The sequence below is a fragment of the Ictalurus punctatus genome, chromosome 8 (genome assembly GCF_001660625.3).
Source record: "Ictalurus punctatus breed USDA103 chromosome 8, Coco_2.0, whole genome shotgun sequence".
NCBI classification, from domain to species: Eukaryota; Metazoa; Chordata; class Actinopteri; order Siluriformes; family Ictaluridae; genus Ictalurus; species Ictalurus punctatus.
In genome coordinates, this window is record NC_030423.2 from 2,003,293 (window position 1) to 2,025,588 (window position 22,296).

General features: G+C 39.8%; 1 protein-coding gene and 1 long non-coding RNA gene across 3 annotated transcripts; one reads left to right on the top strand and one right to left on the bottom strand.

The window, feature by feature from the left end:
• The first annotated feature begins 58 nt into the window (after positions 1 to 58).
• Positions 59 to 4,750, top strand: LOC108269096 (uncharacterized). Its single transcript, XR_001813408.3, has 4 exons — positions 59 to 302; positions 822 to 925; positions 3,383 to 3,468; positions 3,713 to 4,750. It is a non-coding gene; the product is annotated as an uncharacterized LOC108269096 (long non-coding RNA).
• A 316-nt stretch (positions 4,751 to 5,066) lies between these two features.
• Positions 5,067 to 17,850, bottom strand: st3gal5 (ST3 beta-galactoside alpha-2,3-sialyltransferase 5). 2 transcript variants are annotated; one of them, XM_017474662.3, is made up of 8 exons: positions 17,606 to 17,850; positions 14,551 to 14,669; positions 12,867 to 12,987; positions 11,524 to 11,634; positions 11,062 to 11,399; positions 10,505 to 10,691; positions 9,255 to 9,413; positions 5,067 to 7,904 (listed from the first exon to the last, which is right to left on the bottom strand). In XM_017474662.3, the coding sequence occupies exons 4-8, from the start codon at positions 11,560 to 11,562 to the stop codon at positions 7,650 to 7,652; spliced, it is 978 nt and encodes a 325-aa protein (XP_017330151.1). In that variant the 5' UTR covers positions 11,563 to 11,634; positions 12,867 to 12,987; positions 14,551 to 14,669; positions 17,606 to 17,850; the 3' UTR covers positions 5,067 to 7,649. The 2 variants fall into 2 exon arrangements, with proteins under 2 accessions (XP_017330151.1, XP_017330148.1); XM_017474659.3 differs by lacking the exon at positions 11,524 to 11,634 and having other exon boundaries at positions 17,606 to 17,760.
• Between the last annotated feature and the right edge of the window lie 4,446 nt (positions 17,851 to 22,296).

Consider the following 22,296-nt stretch of genomic DNA (forward strand, 5'->3'; position numbering starts at 1 on the left):
AATCACAGTCATCTGGAGGATTTCCTTTTTTTACATGCTATTAATGTATGCCTGCCTCTTGCCTCATATAAGGTAAAAGAAAAAGTTTTTGCTTCCCAAGTGATGCATCCTTCAAAAGAGAGGTTTTCTTGGGGGAAACTCCCTCCGCAGAGACAGTAGGGTCCATTTGAAGTAAACAGCTGCTCTTTCACATCTCTCCAGCTAATGTCACACATGTCCAGGCTGTAGCACCTTTCTGCCTAGGCTTTGTGTCGAAGACAGAGCTTTTATAAATTCCCTTCTCCGCCGCGGAACAATCAAAGGTAAGTTTAACTCATACACATCACATCGATATAACTTCTTCTTGTTGTTTTTTTTTTTAACCCAGCATGATTTATAGTGGTAAATTTTTAATTTGACTTTGAGTTTGTTAAGTTTGAATATGTGACCGATTCTTTTCGTTTTTTTTTTTCCTTCCCCCATTACGTGAACCATATCAGGTATGTCAAGCTTAGAAAAATCACTAAAACAAACCAGTAATACGCATAAAGCTGTGATTTAACACCTCGATGTCTGTTCGGTAGGTTATGGATCATTAGATGATCGGTGTATGTTTAAAACCAATTCATACAAGCAAATACATCAAAGCAGGTTACAATATTGCATTGAGCAGACGGTTCTAAATTGAAATAGGATTTATTTATTTATTTATTTATTTTTTAAAGAAATCACGGACAGAAAGACTTCATATGAATAAATAGTACAAATAAAATATTTTGCTTTTATGATGAATGGAAAAAAAAAAAAAAGTTGTATAGGCGTGTATATTCTCTCTCATCCAGTCCAGTTTCAGAAAGCAAGAGAGAGATTGAGGAGGACTAGATGATCAACAATGTCAACTGTCAACTGTGCAAAGCAAAACTTGTTTCTCTCAAAAGATAAAAAGGTACAGTATATCTGGAAACTCTATCACCCATTTGCTTCTTTAAGTGGCTGCTGTCAAACGACAGCGAATCAACGTAGTGACCGCGTCGCTCTTTATATATCAGCGATACAATACGAATTGTCGAATGAACGTGTGTGTGTATATCTGACAGATTAATAGATTAGACAGTGAGGCGGAGGAAGTTCATGAACTGGAAACTATGAAGGAGCGAGAGGAAGCACATTATTTTCCTAGAAGTCTGGGATCCATCAGAGCCAAGTGCTTTCACATGACCCAAAAGCCTCCGTTTTCCCTTACTGTCACTTGCCCCCCTTCTCAAGCCCCTTCAAATCCCTGATCCCAGGGTCACTTTCACATGAACGGAAAAGGGACTGGGGTTTTCATTTGGGATTTGGGATTGCCCAACATCTTTAAATAACACCATCCCAAAATTAAACAAAATGGCTTATGGGTGTTCTCATACTCGAGGATTAAGTTCTGTGTGAGTGTGTGTGTGTGTTTTGGAATGTTTCCACACATCCAGTCACTGCAAATCCTGATTACTTCCATTTAAGGAATGTTTTTATTTAAAAAAAAAATAATAATTAAATAAATAAAAAAAATGGTGTCATTTTGATTTTTAGAGAATGGGTTTCCTCAAAGCACAGGTCTTTTATTTTATGTTTAATGTACACCGATTAAAAAGAAAGAGAGAAGTAACGGATAAACCCTTGAAGTTGTGATTTCAACTGAAAACGAGATGGGTCTTGTTATTAGTATTAATACGTAACAGTGAAATAGAGCTTTCAGAATCCTGAGACCGGGTGTGTATGAAAGGAAACGGGCTTTTTTTTTTTTTTTTTTTTCTCTCTCTCTCTCCTCCCTGGGCCTAAAGACAACTTCACACAGAAAAAAAAAAACACACAGAAAGAGACATCAAGGTACATAAAGTAGTTATTATTGATCTGAAAAATATAAGTGAATAAGATCAGAGACTGGAGCTGTATCATGACAGTCCGTACTGTATTATCCCCTCGGATGTGATAGAGCAGGGAAAGTTTTGTAACTAAAAAAAGCTATCCCACCGCCCTGTACCCCTAGTGTTTCTCGTTGCGATTATTTGAGGAGATGAGGAGAAATGAAAAAATGACCTTAAAAGGCAATGTTTGCATGTACAAGCGCATTTGCTCGACATTATCAGCACAGTGTCTGTGACTATGTAAACACTGTTTCTCCCATGTTGGTGGAGGTGAGCACTTTGTACCAAGCCAAGTCTGAGACTTGAGGAGCAGTAAATCTTATTTACACTCTCTCTCTCTCTCACACACACACACACTCGCTCGCTCTCTCTCACACACACACATCCAATCAAATTCTTTCTATTTACAGAAGGTGTCTATACAACGTCTGCGTGAACGTGTGACATACATATCAGTTCAAATTCGTGCACTACTAGCAAGCAGAAGACATTTTGTCGTCACTTTTGTCGGCACGATCGTATATTATTAAGTAATGGAAAATAATCTAAATTACCACTATGATATTGATGAAGTAAAATACGTGGTAAGGTTTAAGCGGTTATGGAGAATCTTGGTTTTACACGACATTCTTGCGTAAAATATCCCAAGAACACACTCCGTGTCGGAGTGGGAGTTTGAGAACAGGATGTTATGTATATAACAGGGCTTAAGTATAATAAAATAAATAAATAAACGATGTCATGTCGTCATCCAACATCGTCATATATTCATGAAACTCATGTGGTTATGTCGAATAAGACATCACGGACACGGCCAGAGTTTCGGATGGAAAATCAGAACGTTCGCAGCTGCATGAGAGCCAAGGTTTGTTTATGCTTCTGGTCAAGTCAGATATGAAACTTCAGGTGCAAATGTTGTTCAGTAAAATGCCATTATATAATATTTACCCCTTTGGCAACGGTCATGACTTCATTTCTTGGCTTCTCCATCACCTTCGCTCCATTTTGCCTTTTATGTCATACTGCAGCAGACTGTGACTAGAAAAGGGAATGTATGCAGTCAGCACAAGAAGACAGAAGGGGAGGGCCAGCTCCGCTTAGCAGTGACAAACTATCTGCTTCCACAATCACTCGCCATAAGAGGTTGAAAGAGTGTTTATCACAACCACGGCTACATTTTCCATTATCCCGAAATAAGATTCCTTCAGAATTCCTTATATGGGCTCAAGGAGACTCCAGATGAGGTAGCTCGGGCAATCAAAACCTCCTGTGTCTTGGAGAACGCTCAAGAATAGCCCAGGAATTTTTGTGTTTCTTTCTTTCTATTGAGTTTTCTGCTCTTTGGGGAAATATTTCTGCTTTCTAATCTCTATTAAGGGAGACATGTTGCCCATATAATCAAATCTAGAGTATTTACAATGCTTATTTATTTATTTATTTTTTATTTTTTAAATGTCAAGTGATGGCATAAAATCATAACGAGTTCTTCTCAAATGCAGGTATGGCAAATGTTTTCTTGTGGACCAAGTCAAGATGATGGAATAATATGCTGCAACTTGTTCCCATGGTATTCCATATACCAACGGTGAGTCTGGCATGTCAGACTCACTGCTTGTCTTTCACCATCATTCTCTCTCTCTCTCTCTCTCTCTCTCTCTCACACACACACACACACACAAAACTAATAGCTAGAACTAACTAGCGGAACTTTATATTACTTTGGGACTGACTTAAAAGTGGCAAGAAGGTATAGACCAGTGCTATTCAACTACAAATTTGACTATAAACACGACTATAAATAAGACAAATCAATTTATGTTTCGTTTCAGTGGTGCTTCCTGTTACTGCTGGTGAAGGAGCCTCGCTGTTTCAACACAATGCATGCCAAGTGCTGGGAAAGTGAAGACCCTACATATGGTGTCCGCCCCCCCAACCCCCCATGGTCCAGTGAAATACAACTCACAAGTTTACTTTGGTTGTGCATGTGGAGCTGATAAGTATTTAACTTTTATTATGTCACTGCTTTTTAACTGACAAAGCTCAGAGGCCCATCACAGCTTTTAATATCCTACAAGTACACAAAAAAAACAAAACAAACCCAACAAATTCAACGAGCACAGAGAAACTGTGCCCTACAATGTGGGAAGGAGGAAGAATGAGAAATCAAACATATCGCATGTATTCAGCCTGGGTTTACTGTGCACATTCTCAAGGATGAGAGTCAAGTCCTCAGGCCCAAGGTGCAGTGCTGCATCTCTGGTCAATTGGGAGTCTGAGATGAAGCACTGTAGCACGGGAAGAGGGACACTGCTACTGTAAACACACATCGGCATTTGTTATGAACGTTTTATTAGCCAGATTTTAATAATAAAATGTAGGTTAAATACCTGAGCTACGAATCAGTTGGTTGCGATTTCAAATCCCAGCACTGCTGAATGAAAATGAGTCATTTACTGAGTCCGAGTCATTTACACTGAGTCATTTACTGAGTCCGAGTCATTTACACTGCCCATAACTTTAATCTGTTTGGTTCAGTTATTCGCTTGGATAAATGTGAAATGTTTTATAGATAGTATTTACCTGTTTTGTGGTATCCTTTTGTCTGATACAGAGCCTTTCTTCCCTGTCCCCGGGGTCCAGTTTTCCCAGGAATCCCTTGGGAATTTACAAAGGGGATTCCTGGAAATACTGTTCTTGGGGGTGGGGTTAGACATCATGAATGTTAGTTTAATTGAATCATGTGGCTATTATGGGATAAACAATCAATTTACATGCTACTGTAGCAAAGTTCTCTGTATTTTTGTTTTAAATATCTTGCGATCAAAACACTAACAGAATGTAACACTCTTAATAAAATTGTGAGACAACGTCAGAAGCGTCTTACCTGGGCTAAGGAGGAAAAGAACTGGACCGTTGATCAGTGGTGCAAAGTAATCTTTTCACATGATGTCAGTGATGATTTGGGGTGCCGTGTCATCTACTGGTGTTGGTCCACTGTGTTTTCTCAAGTCGAGAGGAGATTCTACCAGGAGATTTTAGAGCACTTCATGCTTCCATCTGCTGACGAGCTTTATGGAGGTGCCGATTTCCTTTTCAGCAGGACTCGGCACCTGCCCACGGCGCCAAAACTTCTAGTAACTGGTTTGTGACCGTGGTATTACTGTGCTCGATCGTCCAGCCGACCCGCCTGACCCGAACCCCATAGAGAATCTACGAGAGACACCAGACCCGACAATACAGACGGGCTGAAGACCGCCATCAAAGCAACCCGGGCTTCCAGAACACCTCAGCAGTGCCACAGGCTGATCGCCTCCATGCCAACCACATTCAATTTCCATTATGGAAACTGCATCCTATGCTTTCACTTTACTTTAAGCCATCGATTATGCACTGATAAAGGTTAGTAATTGTATTATAACTCACAATAAGTGTTTATAAGGCAGCACGACGTAACCGTCAACAACAATATAAAATAGTTCACTAACTGGGCCTAGAAATAATTCTGCTTTACCAATAAGTCATTACAACTATAACATAACATTATAAAAATGCAGCCTGTATTTTTATAAATACATTAATGGAACCATAAGACTGACTAATACTTATAAATTGGTGTATAATGCATTATGAGCATGGGCATTGAAAAAGCAAGTGTATCACTTTTAAGTAATTATAACAATAGTGTAAACTGTTATTATAATGAAGTATAGGTCTTTGTGTGTCGTTATAAGTGTGTTTATGGAGCAGTAATACATGCTTATAAATTATAAACGGGTCAATAGTTCATCATAAGCATGGGCCTCATAGAAAGTGTTACCTTAAATGTTGTAAAATAAATAAATAAATAAACAAACAAACCAATCAGCGTTGTTAGATCTGCAGTGTCATTACATAATTATCTTCTGCTTATCTATCTTTCTATCCATCCATCCGTCCGTCCGTCTAATTTACAGTGTCTTCCACTAATATTGGCACCCTTGGTAAATATGAAAGGCGGCTGTGTCTTTTTTGTTTAACCTTTTGATAGTGTTACTTTTTTTTTTTTTTTTTACAAAAATTCTCTGCTCTCATGGATATCGAACAGTTGCAAACAGGTTTATCAAAAAAAAAAAAAAAATTTATTTGGTAAATGTGTGCGTCATAATTATTGGCACCCTTTTAGTCAACACGTTGAGCTGTTATCTTGACAAAGGGAGGTGGCGCAGAGTCTTCTGCTATAACGCGTGATGAGGATGGAGAATACATGGTAAGGGATCTGAGACCGTTCCTCCATACAGAATTTCTCCAGATCCTTCACATCATAGTTTGATCATAGGGAGTCATAGTTTGAGTGAAAGGATGTATTCATGTTCTACTGAAAATAAACACTTGGGTTATTTAGCGATTTCAGATTCATTGACTTTTTATAATACAAGTACGTTGTAAGCACCGCTAGATTCAAAAACGGCTATTTTCAGGGTTTTCCAGTACTTATATTTCAAAAGGCCAAATTCAACCACTTCAAGTACATTGTACGAACCCGGTGAGTTGAAAACATGCCACACAGTCAGTTTTTACTGGGACTGTAATACGTTTTAATTTAGTCTCCTGAACATAAATAAACTAGCTGCGTATAACGCCATGTCCGCATATGGACCGTCCTCTTTAATAGGAACTCGTGTATATCTGCTCATTTATGCAGTTATTCAATCAGCCCATAACGTGTCAGCAACACAATGCATAAAATCAAGCAATACAGGTCTAGAGCATCGCTTAATGTTCACATCAAACATCAGAACGGGGAAAAGTGCGCTCTGTGACTTTAACCGTGGCATGGTTGTCGGTGCAAGACGGGCTGGTTTGAGTATTTCAGAAACTGCTGATCTCTGCCGAGTTTCACACACACACACAAAACAGTGTCTAGAGTTTACACAGAATGGTGCGTAAAAACAACAACAACAAAAAAACAAAAACACAGTTCTGTGGATTAAAACGCTTGTGGATTGAAACTGGCCAGATTGGTTTGAGCTGCCAGGAAGGACAGAGTAACAGTAATGACTCTTTACAACCGTGGTGAGCAGAAAAGCATCTCCGCATGCACAGAACATTGAACTTTGAAGTGGACTTGCTACAAGAGCAGACACACACATTGGGTTCCATTTCTGTCAGCCAAGAACATGAATCTGAGGCTATCGTTGGCACAGGCTCGTCGAAACTAGACAAATAAAGAGGAAAAAACAAACAAAAAAAAAAAACACAACCACCACCCACCAGGTCTTTTTCCAGTCTTCAACTGTCCAGTTTTGGTACTAAATACTAATACTCAAACCAGCCCATCTGGTACCAGCAAACATGCCACAGTAAAGGTCACAGAGATGACACTTTTTCACCGTTCTGATGTTTGATGTGAACATTCCCTGAAGCTCTTGACCTGTACGTGCATGATTTGATGAATTGTTCTGCTGGCACATAATTGGCTGATTGGATAACTGCATGAATGTGCAGGTGTACAGGTACACATTCCTATTAAAAGTGGATGGTGAGTGTAAAAGTCTGAGTAAAATATGAAAATGAAAGTACATGTACATTATTAAAAATACACAATCATTAAAATACACTGTTCAATTGGTGCAACAGAACATAAGTCAGTAACAGCTGTGAACGAGACAAACAAAATGCTTTTAACGAAGCAAAATAAATAAAATTGCAACATGTATTAATTACAATGAAACTATTATATTTTGTTTTTGGGCTGTCAAGATATCCCAGAATTAGTGCAAAATGGCTTTATGTTGAACAGAAACTGCAATGTACTCCCCCTGTAAGGTCCAGAATGCCGCCAGCAGCAACCAATCTCTGGAGAAACACTGTCTCGTGGTCCACATTGTGCATGGCTTGCTTTAGCATAACAGTCACAGGTAGGTTGTCATAGTAATGCAGTGATGTCTTCTGCCTAAGGTTGTAGCCAAAGCCTGCTAGGCTGACTTCATCACACAAGTAGGTCGCCAGGTTAACAGCAGATACCCCCAAGGTAGGAACATTCTAGACAGTAAACAAGAAAAAATAAGGACCTTATTAGTACACGAAAATCAATTTCCATCATAAACGTAAGAGGAAATCACGAGGTTTTCTGTCTGTCTCCGTTTTCTGCCTGTGACTTGTTACTCTGTTCTTATGATTGGGCAGATTTGACTGGACATTCAAGATACCAGATTTGGCAGTTTTAGTTTTAAAATGTAAAATTTAGATCACAATAAATGCCTGGGCAACACCTTTCGATCTGAAGGTAGGACTAATAATTTATATTACATTTCTTATACTGTAAATGAAATTATATACAACCGATCAGGGATTTCATGTGTTTTATTTAACAGAAATTTGGATTAGACCAAATGAGTATGGAGTTTTAAGTGAAGCTAACCCTCAGGGCCCAGTCGCCGAAGGGAGGGGATCATGCTCTGCTTCAGTTTGTCACAGTATATGTTGGCATTCATGGTTCCCTCAATGAACTGTAGCTCCCCAGTGCCGACAGCACTCATGCAGCCCCAGACCAGGACACTACCTCCACCATGCTTGACTGTAGGCAAGACACACTTGTCTTTGTACTCCTCACCTGGTTGCCGCCACACACGCTTGACACCATCTGAACCAAATAAGTTTATCTTGGTCTCAAGATAAACCTGATGACACTGAGCACGTGCACTCAACTTCTTCGGTCGACCATGGCGAGGCCTGTTCCGAGTGGAACCTGTCCTGTTAAACCTCTGTATGGTCTTCGCCACCGTGCTGCAGCTCAGTGTCAGGGTCTCGGCAATCTTCTTATAGCCTAGGACATCTGTATGTAGAGCAACAATTCTTTTTTTCAGATCCTCAGAGAGTTCTTTGCCATGAGGTGCCATGTTGAACTTCCAGTGACCAGTATGAGGGAGTGTGAGAGCGATGACACCAAATTTAACACAGCTGCTCCCCATTCACACCTGAGACCTTGTAACACTAACAAGTCACATGACACCGGGGAGGGAAAATGGCTAATTGGGCCCAATTTGGACATTTTCACTTAGGGGTGTATTCACTTTTGTTGGCAGCGGTTTAGACATTAATGTCTGTGTGTTGAGTTATTTTGAGGGGACGGCAAATTTACACTGTTACACAAGCTGTACACTCACTACTTTACACTGTAGCACAGTGTCATTTCTTCAGTGTTGTCACATGGAAAGATATCATCAAATATTTACAAAAATTTGAGGGGTGTACTCACTTTTGTGAGATACTGTAGATATAAATATACACACATACATAGACACACACTTATATATATTACCTGAGTATATAAAATTAATATTAATACTTTAGAAGGTGCAATACACCTGACCAAGTAGAGGGGACATTTACCTGATCCCAACCCCAAAGTCGAGCCTTAGGCTTTGGGTAGTGGAGCAGATCCAAGGCTGCCTCCCTGATGATTGCAGGATTTAGTATACGGAACTTTGACGGATCAACTGGAATGCTACCGGGTACCTTCTGCCAGAAAAACAGCTTGTCCCAGAGTGACTGAAACAACAAAAACAAAAACAACCAACCAACATTTTCCAGGGATTCCTCATTACCCATAGCTGCAAACTACACTCTTTACATACAGAATGGTTATTATTTTGCTAGGTAATTTAGTGTAATATTTTGTTTCTATTCATATATTGATATTCATCTCCTGTTAGGTGTGATGTGTTCAGCTGTTGGATTCAGTCATGTAATTCTAGGCGGTACTCACTGAGTGCTGAGACTGTCCTTCTGTTGCGTTCAAGTTAAGCTTATAGATTGGCAAAGTCCCTGAAATGTGTGGTTTTATTTGCTGTAGCTATGGTAACATGCTGCTCAATTTCTAGCCTTGGCACTGGGTGGGAATTTATTTATTTATTTATTTATTTATTTCAATTTGCTCAACTTGGGCTCCAAATTCCCAAGATCTCAATCTGATCGAGCAGCTGTGGAACGTGCCGGACAAACAAGTCTGATCCACGGAGGCCACACCTAGAAATTTACAGGACTGGCACATGGTGCACGAGAAGGTGGACCGACCGATATTAGGCAGGTGGTTTTAATGTTATGGCTGATCGGTGTATATATATGAAATCCTGTTAGAATTGTACTGAAATGGAAATGCCCTAATCCTAATCCATCAGATGATTGCCGATTCCAATTCCTTTCTTTCCCTCATAAACCTAATGCCCCTCCTTTGAACTTCTGGATGGAGAGTACTTTGCATATATATTCTGTTCCACTGTAAAGCCTCATATTGTGTGATATGCATGTACATATGTATCATTTACTTATTTATTGTGTAACAGCTATAGGGCAACACAGACCCTACACTTCAGATGTACAAATTAAGCACTGCCATACTTTAATGGAAAAAATCGACCCTAGCTATTAATAAATGTGGTGAAAAATGAATAAATGGTGATAAATACATGAAAAATGTGGAGGAGCATTTGTTTGGAATCATGTTGTGGCCCTGGACTGTCTTGTGCTGACAAGTGAGGACTGACCAGTAACAGGCCTGACAACGGCGTTATTAGAAAGGCATTTTCATTTCCTTCACAAGAAAAAGTGAAAACATTAACGCAAGATCTCAGACTACTCACTATCGTTGTTCCTGAGAGCATAGCATGAAGCCAGTTGAAATCAACAGCTTTGTAAATCACGGCTACAAACTGAAGCTGAGGGTCCACATCTTCCCATATCTTCGGGCTGCCTTCAGGATAACTCATCCTGATAGTAGTGCGGTTTCCCACATCTCTACTGAAGTCTCTCACTGGGCCACTGTTCAATCTGCAAAAGGGTGAACATATATTAGACATTAGATGTGACAGCACCCAAATGCAAAACCCATATGAAGCACAAGAACCTATATAGGACACTGTGTTTGCGCTGTGTATTCTTGCCTTTTACATTTGAAACCACTTGATTTTTAAGAGATTTGAAGCAAAATCTCATTTGGAATGTACACCATCAGAATCTGAACAGGAAAAGCAAAGAACGTTTCCCGTAAACTCGGCTTTTCCAACCCAGTGCAGCTTAATATTAATATAACGTGCGCTAGAAATGCTGAAACTTTCACTGACGCAAGCAATTAATAACAAGCTTTACAACTGTTATTCAACACCAGACATTATTTGCCAATGAAACTGGTTTGGCTCACCGTAAGATCACATTGAACTGGTTCAGGAGAGACCCCAGCTCCAGACCTTGAAGTATGCCTCCATTGCCAATTACAACACATCGGCGGCAATCACGCCGTCCGGTATTCTCCGACGAGGAAATAGGTATGAGATCCAGGACTTCCTGTAGCTTGTGTTGCAGGTTGTGAAATCCAAACGGTGGTGGATACTCAAATATTTTTTCTGTTATATTGCTGTTTTTTTGTAAGAAGGGCTCAGACACGTGCACAGAACTAGAATACATCCTCTCGATCTTCTTTCTTGCAAAAGACGGTCTGCATTCTTGGGCTAGCACTCTTCTGACAAAAGAATGAACACGCTAAAAAAAACAAAACAAAAGCACACACGTTACTTTAACCTTCCTGGCAGCTAGAACTCTAAAGACGGTTGTAACTCTCGAAATCAGAAGTTAGAAGTAGTGAGTAGTAACTGAAGCTCTTGACCTGTATCTGCCAAATGATTGGCTGATTGGATAACTGCATAAATGAGTATGGACGTCTTCTTCATGTCTACCTACATCAGCTTTACACAGTCCTCTACTACTAACACCTTACCTGCAATTATAAGATTGCATTACTGACAATAAACGTAATCTTTCCATAGCATTGAAAATCCCTTATGGATATATGCAAAATAAACAAACAAACAAATAAAATCATGGTCAAAGTAAACGTGTGCGCCTTGGAACATCACCGCCTTCTTGTTCCACACTGCTTTAAAGTTTTTCTTGGTGTTGAAGTTATACTTAGATTCCCAATATGTGCGAATTCTGAACCTTTAAAGATGAGAGTGAAGGGCAACAATAAGTAATATTTCTTTTTGTCAGGGTTTACGTTAAGGAGGTTGGTGTCCATCCATGATTTTATGATTTTATATTATGAATATATTCAGTTAAGGACTGCATGTTAAAAGATGGCTTCCATGGTAAGTTATTAGACAGGCTGAACGGCTGCACTCTTTTGGGCATGCCTGGCAAGAACCAACTTTCTTTGTCACAACCTGTACCTGTCCAATTTGAGGGGCTGTGATTCTGTTATATGGACTCAATATTGGGACGTTGGAGAAATTGAATGTCATTGGGCTTCTATTTCTACGGGGCCTGTCCCAAACAGCAGTGACCAGTCCTTGCTCACCTATTTTTTTTTTTTCATCATTTATTTCCTGGACTCTGGTCAACAGATTACGTTTATGGCATTTGGCAGACGCCCTTATCCATTATTATTTCATTTATACATCTGAGCAGTTGAGTGTTAAGGGCCTTGCTCAAGGACCCAACAGTGGTGCTTTAGCAGTTCTGGGGTTTGAACTCCTCTCAACCTTCTGATCAGTAGCCAAACGTCCATCACATGTCCTCCATTTCTAATAACTGCATCCTTCAATCAACCAACCAGTGATCATGTGGCTAACTGGTGAGGTTGTTGCTCTGCAGTGAGACTTTGCAGGATAAGAATGGTGGGCGTGAGACAAGGTCTTTACAGCACATGCGTCCTTTCTCATAACCTCATGTTCCTTACACCACATAACCCTAAAGTAGAGATTACAACAACTCTGGTTTGAACCAGTTTTACTCTTCACTTTTACTCATCCCCCTCCTCGTGTATGAGCTGCAGGTAATTTTGCTCCGTTTAGAATACGAAAGGATAGACCCGTTTCTCTGCACATCAAGTGCGACATGCTTGTATACATACAAGTCTTGGCTTAAACTCTGACTTGTAATGTTTATTTTAAAGTCTCTGATTTTGTCATTCAGGCTGTAAGTCACAAATAAAGAAATATGGAACGTTACCTCTCGATGATGGGGATCTACACGCATCATGACAGGTTTTGGGTTAGTAGTGAACATGGGCAGTTTCAGAATGCCGGTGGCAATCAAGCCCATGACCATAAGTGGTACAATACACCTCCTCCTGGATAAAAGAGCACATGAAAGAGGACCTATTAAAATTTTTTGCTGAACAGATCGACCAAGATTACGTTATTACGGATCACTTAAATATACGCAGTATTTTATTAGTATCCTTGTGTTCACATTTGTTTTAATGCTTTGCTGACATATATTTCTTTTCATTTACCACAACATAGCTTTTCACACTCACACAAAAGGTATTGGGACAGCGAGGCCAATCCTATTATATTTGCTACACATTGAAGACATTTGGGTTTGAGATCAAAAGATGAATATGAGACAACAGATCAGAATTTCAGCGTTCATTTCCTCATATTTACATCTAGCTGTGTTAAACAACTTAGAACATGGCACCTTTTGATTTAACCCCACCCATTTTTTTTCCCCAACGGTCCAACACAAAATACTGGAACATGTGACTGACGGGAGTTTCTTGTTGCCCAGGTGTGCCCCGTTAAACTGACTGACTGAAGAATTAATAGCTCTGAATGTCTACTCTTGGTCTCAGCTCGAGGTTTCGACTCTGAAGACGGCATTTGTTGTTAAAAAGGATAAACCAACATGAAGACCAGAGTAGCTGAAATGTTCAGAAGCTAGCATCTAGCTCAAGTCAAGATGTGCCACAGTGATAAACTCTAACCCCAAAAAAGACTGAGTGGTTTAATAAAATCAAAAAGGTGATTCAGCAAAGTATACGTTTAAGGGGAAGCACACTTACAACCAAGTTATTGTATGTTTTTTAAAATTTTTTTCCTTTTTCCCCCCACAAAAAAAAGATTCATGATTGTTTTTCCCACTTTTCGTGTATACTTTGCAATTTCACGTTAAAGGTGGGAAAAGATCTGACACGATTTATCTTAATCACATTCTTTAACTTCGCAAAATCCTACCATCTTAACAGGGGTATGTAAGACTTTATATCCATCCTAGATGTAAATATCAGGAAATTAAAGCTGAAATTCAGATCTATGGGGGCGCACGGTGACTTAGTGGTTAGCACGTTCGCCTCACACCTCCAGGGTTCGATTCCCACCGTGGCCCTGTGTGTGCGGAGTTTGCATGTTCTCCCCATGCTGCGGGGGTTTCCTCCGGGTACTCCGGTTTCCTCCCCCAGTCCAAAGACATGCACAGTAGACTGATCGGCGTGTCTAAAGTGTCCGTAGTGTATGAATGGGTGTGTGAGTGTGTGTGTGATTGTGCCCTGCGATGGATTGGCACCACGTCCAGGGTGTACCCCGCCTTGTCCCCCATGCTCCCTGGGATAGGCTCCAGTTTCCCCGTGACCCTGAAGTGGATAAGCGGTATAGAAGATGGATGGATTCAGATCTATTGTCTCGTACTTGTCTTTTGATCTCAAACAAAATGTCTTCAGTCTATAGCAAAAGAAACATGGTTCCTGTGGGTTGGGGTTTTGCATCCTATACTTATAGCAGATAAACTTTGGTATTATTTCTTATATTCTTTCATTATTCTGTTCTCTCTGCTGCATGCATGCAGTTACAAATTTACCATTCTCCCTACTGGCAGCAAAACAAATAGTCAATTAGGTTTCTCCACTGCTTACCCCGAAGGCAAATGGCATACTGGCATGACTTTCCTTAACCTCACAATGAACAACTGGACCCTTATTTCCTCACTTCTCATGAACTCAGTCAGCTGTTTCCATTCATCAGGTGGTCAGACCTATACAAAAACAAAAATAAAAGTTAGAACAAGACCATTCCAACTCTTTCCAGCGCTAAAAGTTTGAATACATCCTGATGAAGATGCGGGGTTTTCCCAGCAAATACTTTTTCTCTCCATTCAAATAAATGGAAGAAATCAAACTTACAGCAAACTTACAGCTGGCGCGTGCCAGCTCATGCACAAAACACTTGCAGCAGACACGAGAAAAGATGCCGCGAGCGCACCGTAGTTACGTTTGGGTTCATTTTACTTTAAAAATGGCGATGATGTGACTGGTAAACATTGTGTTTTAAAATACAATACAGTAACGAGCATCATGATATAACATTTGAAAAAGGCACATCCGGCAGTCTCTGTAACAGGATATGAAACTACACAACCGACAATAACTTCCGGTTTAGCTGTAACTGGAGCTCAGAAGGCTGAAGGAATAACTGAACGGCTGTGTAAAATGATAACGAATGACGTGTTGTCAGTGTCGTCAAAGGTGCTGGTTTTCAAGAGCTGATCAATGTCATTCAGCCGGACTGCAACATTCCGGCAAGAACAGATCCTGAAAAGGATTACCTTATCATTTAGCTTCTGAACATGTAATATTAATCGATCATAAAATTTTAATTACGGTCGATCATGGGAATTGGTGTAAACTGATATCCCTAATTAGATGCCATATTAACACAGCTCATTCACTGATCGTGTTAGGACTTGTAGGTACTTAATACTGGTGAAGGCCATACATTTCTTTAATATTCAGGGTTTAAGTTTTTAATAAAATTATAAAAAAAAATTTACCCATATTAATTGCCATATGTTATATTTCAATAGCTCACTGATTGAAGTGATAGGAGGAACTGAAGGTACCTAATACTTTATAATCGCAATGGCCAGCTGTTTCTTTTAGTAATCCAGTCTCACCCTGCCTTTTGTCTTCACTCACACTTTCGGTTCTTCTTCTCTTATTATCTAGTAGACTAGACGTCTTGTACTTCCTTATGTCACTCGAACATACGTAATAGATGTTCTGCTTTTATCTGTGCCCTGTTACAATTGACATTTACCAACACACGCACACTAGGCTTTCTGTATCATTATCAGTGTGACTTCTTCACGAGCTCGGACGAAAGGAAATCAGTCAGTGCAAGGTACGAATTCTGGTTCTGTGACTGGGATCGGTCAAAGAACTTAACAGGATGGCTTTCACAAAAATACTCTGCTCTCATGGAGATCAAGCAATATAGTTGTGCAACAATTACTGCCACTCCTGGCACAATGATACTGACAGACCCAGTGAACTTGAATTGCAATCATTTTAAAATTCTACTGTAAAATTAACTGATCTTTGTGGTGAGCATAGAGCAGGTCCACGTGAACAATTCTGACTGTTTACCAATTTGGAATGTGCCTTACCCCCCCCCCTTTTAAATGGATTACAAAGTGCCTAATTTCTCAATTATATTGACAGATCCAATGATTTTGGAGAGTAATTTCTTTCAAGCTTGACAGTAAAATTTGTTGTGTGAGGGATTCATTTTTACTTTGTAATCATTTTGTTCTTGCTCTGTGCATGTTCATCAGAGGATAACGCCTAAGAAGGCCGTGTGATCAGTACACGGAGATCAGTACAGAATGTTTATCTGCTTACAGAGACACAAACATGTTGTTCTGTTCAAGATTCGTCTGCACATCTTCTAAGACCCTAAAACAAAGCCTGTTCGAACTGCCTCAAACCGCTTCTTAACGGGACACAAGTGTGTAATGCTCCCTGTTTCTCATATATAGTAGTGGTTCAGCACGAGCACTTCAGAGCGCTCTCATTATTCCATCCTGCTATATTCTACCCTGTATTGACCATCTTTCTGTAATAAACCTTTTTTTTTTTTTTTACCTTCAGAGGACGAGTCTGCGAGTGTTGTCTAATTTCCAGGACAATTGTCAACATAGAGTAGGTCACTGTGAACGGATCTGATTGTCTACCAATTTGAAATGTCCATCTTAACATGGATTAAATAGTGCCTCTTGGCACAATTATATCGACATATCTTGTGACTGACAAGCAATTACTTTGAAATTCTACACTAAAATGAATTTATCTTTACTGCACATTTATTGAAATTTATTGTGAACATAGCGTCGGTCCCGATGAACTTCCAAGTGTGTTTGTTGGTCTACCAATTTGAAATGTCCCCATTACTTCAACCTTAAGATGAAGTAAAATATTAATATTTTGGGTGACAGACTTCCTCAGAAGTGAACCATCTACACGTTTTAAAAATTTATTTATGGTGAGATTTAACAATAACAACCATATAATTTCTTAAAGCATGTTTTAGTAAATGTATTTGTATTCAGCTTAATGATTTACAACGTGTACTTAAACTCAGAAATGCTGTCCATTCTTGAATTAGTTACTTATTTATTTAAAATAATCATTGTTTATTTGCTGTGTTGGAGCGCGCGCGCACGGCTTCCGGTGCTGTGACCATTAAGTGTGTAAAAAGCAGAAGGGAAGAAGCAGAAGCCACGCCCCTAAAGTGTTTATTTAGTGAGAAGCGGCACTTACCCGCAGTCACGTGACTGCACGTGACTGCATCGACCAGCAAGCAGAGCATAACAAATGGATGCGACCCTGAGGGGTGTGCGCAGACATGTTCCCCTGTGAAAATTTCCCCACAGGAATGACCAAACTATTATCCTAAACATGTCTCAAACAACACGCCGGAATAAACTAGATTAGCCTAGTACATAACACACACAGGATTGTAAATGAGATATTTAACGGGTTGTAGATCAGTCTGACTCCTACACTAAGAATGAACCGGGCCACCCGCCGTTATCTTCACGCACTTAGGAACATTTGGAGAAAAGAAGAAGCAGCAAAAAAAAAAACCCCTCTCTTATACGTCTGTAGATTGTTATTATAAAATATAACCTACTGTATAAGATCTTTACAGAATTCCAGTCTTCTTTCTTTCCTTTCTTTTTTTGGAGATAATGGCAGCTGATAACTAACTAAAGCGAATGCTAATAGATAGTCAAGTCTGAGCCTGTAGCGAGAAACCACGCCCTCCCTCCCGGCTGTGTCTCAAACCGCTGCCTATCTCCTATAAAGTGCACTACATAGGGTGTGGGCCATTTTGTAGTGGCGTCCAAAATTCTGAGAGAACAACTTCATTCCCTACATTCGTTCACTCGTTTATACCCACAATGTACTCTGATTTCGACTGTACATCACCCACACACTCGCCAAGGTACCATTCCCCATAATCCAATGGGGAATAGAACGCAGAGGAAAAATAAACATGGCGGACAGGAATGAATTAAATTACATCTGTATCAAAATATAGGCTTATTTTTATATAAAAGATCTCGTCCACCCCCCCAACAATAAAATACCGGTGAGGGGAGAAAGTGTTTAAAAATTAAATCCCATGCATGTAATATTTGTTTATGAAATTTACTTCAATTGTAAAAGATTCTAGCAATATTACAGTTACAAACCAATAATAATAATAATAATAATAATAATAATAATAATAAGGCAGAACACCTAGTTTGGAGATGTAATAATTGGGGATAAAGTTTCGGATTGAGTTTGGATTGCACAAACTGTCTAATCCGATTGACTTGAAAAATCAAGAAGGTTTAACCCCCCCATATTCACTGGTATTCACTATTACAGACTTCTTTACGTAGTGGGTTTTGTTTTTCCATCTAAAATTAAGGAGGATTTTATCGATTGGCCTCCATGTTTCATTTTTAGAGAGAGAGAGAGACACAGACATACACAGAGACGTGCAGAGAGAGACATACAGAGAGACAGAGAGAGAGACAGAGACACACAGAGAGAGAGAGAAAGACAGACAGAGACACACACACACACACACAGAGAGACAGACAGACAGAGACACACACACACACACACAGAGACAGACAGACAGAGACACACACACACAGAGAGAGAGACAGACAGAGACACACACACACACACACACACACACACACACACACACACACACACACAGAGACAGACAGACGGAGAGAGAGATAGAGGCATAAATCTAGAGATGCCCTCAACATTGAGAGGCAGAATATTGCTTGCTAAGGAGCTAAGTCTCTCTGCAAACACAATCTTCTTTGTGGCTTTCCTTTAACAAGATTAACTTGAGATTTAACTGGAATATTACAAATACAATGTGCTACACAATCTTTAACAACCATAAGTGCACATTTATTTATTTTTAAATGAAGGCCTGAAGCTTTAGAAAGCATTTTTATACGATCGGTTGCTAAATGGATTTGGGAAGCGTCTCTTAAAAATAGGATGGTGTCATTCACTAATTCAGTGGTTTTCAAAGATTGGGCCACCTGGGGGGCCTCAACAATCTGGTGTGCCCATCCCACCCACTAGTATGTTTTCTCTTTCTCACTCTCCGGCCATTTGGGGGCCTTGCCCTGGAAAAGTTTGGGGAACCCCTGCACGAACTGACGAATAATATTTTGCCTATCCGCTACACAGATACCTTGAACACGACTTTCACTTACAGACATCGAAAGCAACTCTAATGAGTCGAAGGACTTATAAAAAAAATCTAAAAAGAGAATGAAGCGGTCCTCATGGATCAATTCTGAATAATCTAATAAATCAATAACTAATCATATTGTTAGCAATATCAATGTCCCCCACCCCCATGACACCGGATTGCGTCTCTTCTATTATGGAACCAAGTACAGATTTTAATATCTTTAAAAAAAAAAAAAAAAAAAAATAATAGAGCTAGTACTTTGTAGTCATCGCTAAGCAAACACATGGGATGCCAGTTGTCAAATCTTTCTTGGGTTTTGGGATTAGATTAATTAGACCTTGGGTCAAGGGTTAGGGGAAGAGATTCATTCTGTATACTTTCTTCAAAGACCTTAAATAAAAAGGGATAGTTTCCCCCCCCCCAAAACTCTGAACCAAAAATCTCAACTTGTGTAGCACATACTTTCCATGTCCATTCTTATATTTTGAAGATTACAGAAGGATTCGTTGACATAATTTTGTATTGAAAGAAACGGCAATAAATAGAACTTTTAATAAGAGCAGATTTTTCATATATGTAAATAAGCGCATGTTTAGTAAGATTCTATCCGCATATCTAAACAGCTTATTTTCAGAAAACTTGGTAATGAAAAAAATATTTGTAATAACGTATATTAATTTATTAGTAAAAAAGTCTCATGATAATACCGTCACAATAATATTTCTCACCTATTCACCTGTAGCGTCTCGCCTCGAGTCCATCCTAGATTCCCATAGCAGGAACAGTTGGTTGGAGTACCTCATCGAGTGGGAAGGGTATGGACCAGAGCTGGCTCCATACCCAAAATTACACAGTTATTTAGATGTACACACCTCGTCAAGTCATTTGTGAAGTATTTGATGTGCCAGAATGGGCACGTTGGATCAGGGAGACAGCTAAAATACAAAAAAGTACTGTGGATTCCCAGGAGCAGGCTTGAAAAGCACTACAGTAGGCTCTTAAACACACTCCTGTTAAAGATAAATCATGTGATATCTTTTCTCAGCTTTAACGAGCAATGGCAGAGTATACAGATAAAGTGAAAAATAATCAGAAACGGTTTTTTATTGGGAGGGGAGAAATAAAACTTTACAATAATATAGTTGCAGAAGTGTGTACACTCCTAAACTAATCGTTGAAGCATGTTCTGATTTTATTACACCACTCGGTCTTTTTGGGTAAAAGTCTAACCTCGTGAGACATCTCGACTTGGCGATATTTTCCCCATTCTTTCATGCAAAAACATTCTAGATCCATCAGATTGTAAAGGGCATCTCCTGGGCACAGCCGCGCTTCAGGTCACCTCACTGAATTTACGTTCGATTCATGTCTGGGCTCTAGGTAGGCCATTCAAAAACTTTCAAGTTTCGGGTTAAGACGTTCCTTTGTATTTGTTTGGGTCACAGTCATACTGAAATGTGAAATTCCTTTTCATCTCCAGCTTACTAGCAGACATCTGAATGGATGGCTGTATTATTGGGGTCACTGCTCTCTTCACCTCTACGGCTTTAGATATGGTCGCCGTTTAGTGATGTCATCACGGGAGGGGGGTAGGCTAGGGCAGGCTGGAAACTCTGGGAGGGAGTTCGGACCTGTAGGCAAAAAACACGGCACGATACACACCAAACAAGACTTCCAACAAAGACGAAGAGAACCTAAGTACACAAATAAGACAAAAATATTACACGTATTTATTTATTGAGATTTATCTACTATTACATATCTGAGACTGGGGGGGACGACAGTGTGTGAACTGCTAGAATTAGCAATCAATTTGAAGGTGACATTAGACTCCAGTGTTTTCACTCAATGGGATGACAACCAGCTGAGAGCGAGTTTTAAAAGAAGATGGATCTATCAAAGTCTGATCTTCACACGTTTATGGAAGTGTATCATGGCATAAACAAAAAGGAGATTTCTGAGGACCTCAGAAAAAGAGATGTTGATGCTCACCAGGCTGGAAAGACCATCTCCATCGAGTTTGGACTCCACCAATCTACAGTCAAGACAGATTGTGTAGAAATGGAGGAAGTTCAAGACCGTTGTAACTCTCTCCAGGAGTGGAGACCAACAAAGATCACTCCGAGAGCAAGACGTGTAATAGTCTGCGAGCTCACAAAGCAACCCAGGGGAACTTCTAAGCAACTAAAGGCCTCTCTCACATTGGCTAACGTTAATGTAGAACAATGAACAACAACGGTAGTGTCGCAAGGAGAAAGACACAGCTCTCCAAACAGAGCATTGCTGAAGTAAGCAGTTCATGTGAAGAAACCCACCAACATCAGAGATGAAGCTGATCTACACGGAGGAACGGGCTAAAATTCCTCCAAGCACATCTCATGCATGTACGAGTTGAATTGTGACCTCATTGAAACATGTTAAATATCCACAATAGCTCGTATTACATCTAATAAAACAAAATGACACTCCAAAACTGTAGGTAATGCCACGCTATTAAGACGATATAGGCTCCGCCCTCATTTCCACCTCGTGGCTGATGCCAAGATAAAAAGGAAGGACGGTTTTTTTGGTCCAGAAAGCAAACAAACAATGTCTTCAGTGAGGAAGTTTCTAGAAGAATTTCTAGTGGGGCCCGACAGAATTGCATGGAATGCAGTCAAGAATGTTTCTGAAAATTTTCTTGGGAACTTCAGCGCACCAAACTACGCCCAGCTGGTCGAGAAGAATGCGTACGAGCATACAAATTCACATTTAGACTCGGGTGCAAATATTGGTGTAGTCGGTGATGAACCCCGGCGAAAGGTCTCGAGAGGAAGAAATAAATAAATAACGTTATAGTCATTTAAGAACCGTCATTCAACGAGAAGCATCAGTGAGAAGTACCAGGACACTAAATACGAGTGGAAATCGGCAAAGCAAGAAGAATAAGAAGAAGAAAAGAAAGTCAGTGGACCCATTTAAGTGTGCTGGCAGCATCAAACATTAATATAAAAGTCAAATTTCAATAAACGTCTAAATTATGTTACTCCAAAATCCCATGCCATGCAAACTTGAAATTATATTTGTGTTCAGTTTGAAGCGCTCCATCATGAGCACACTTT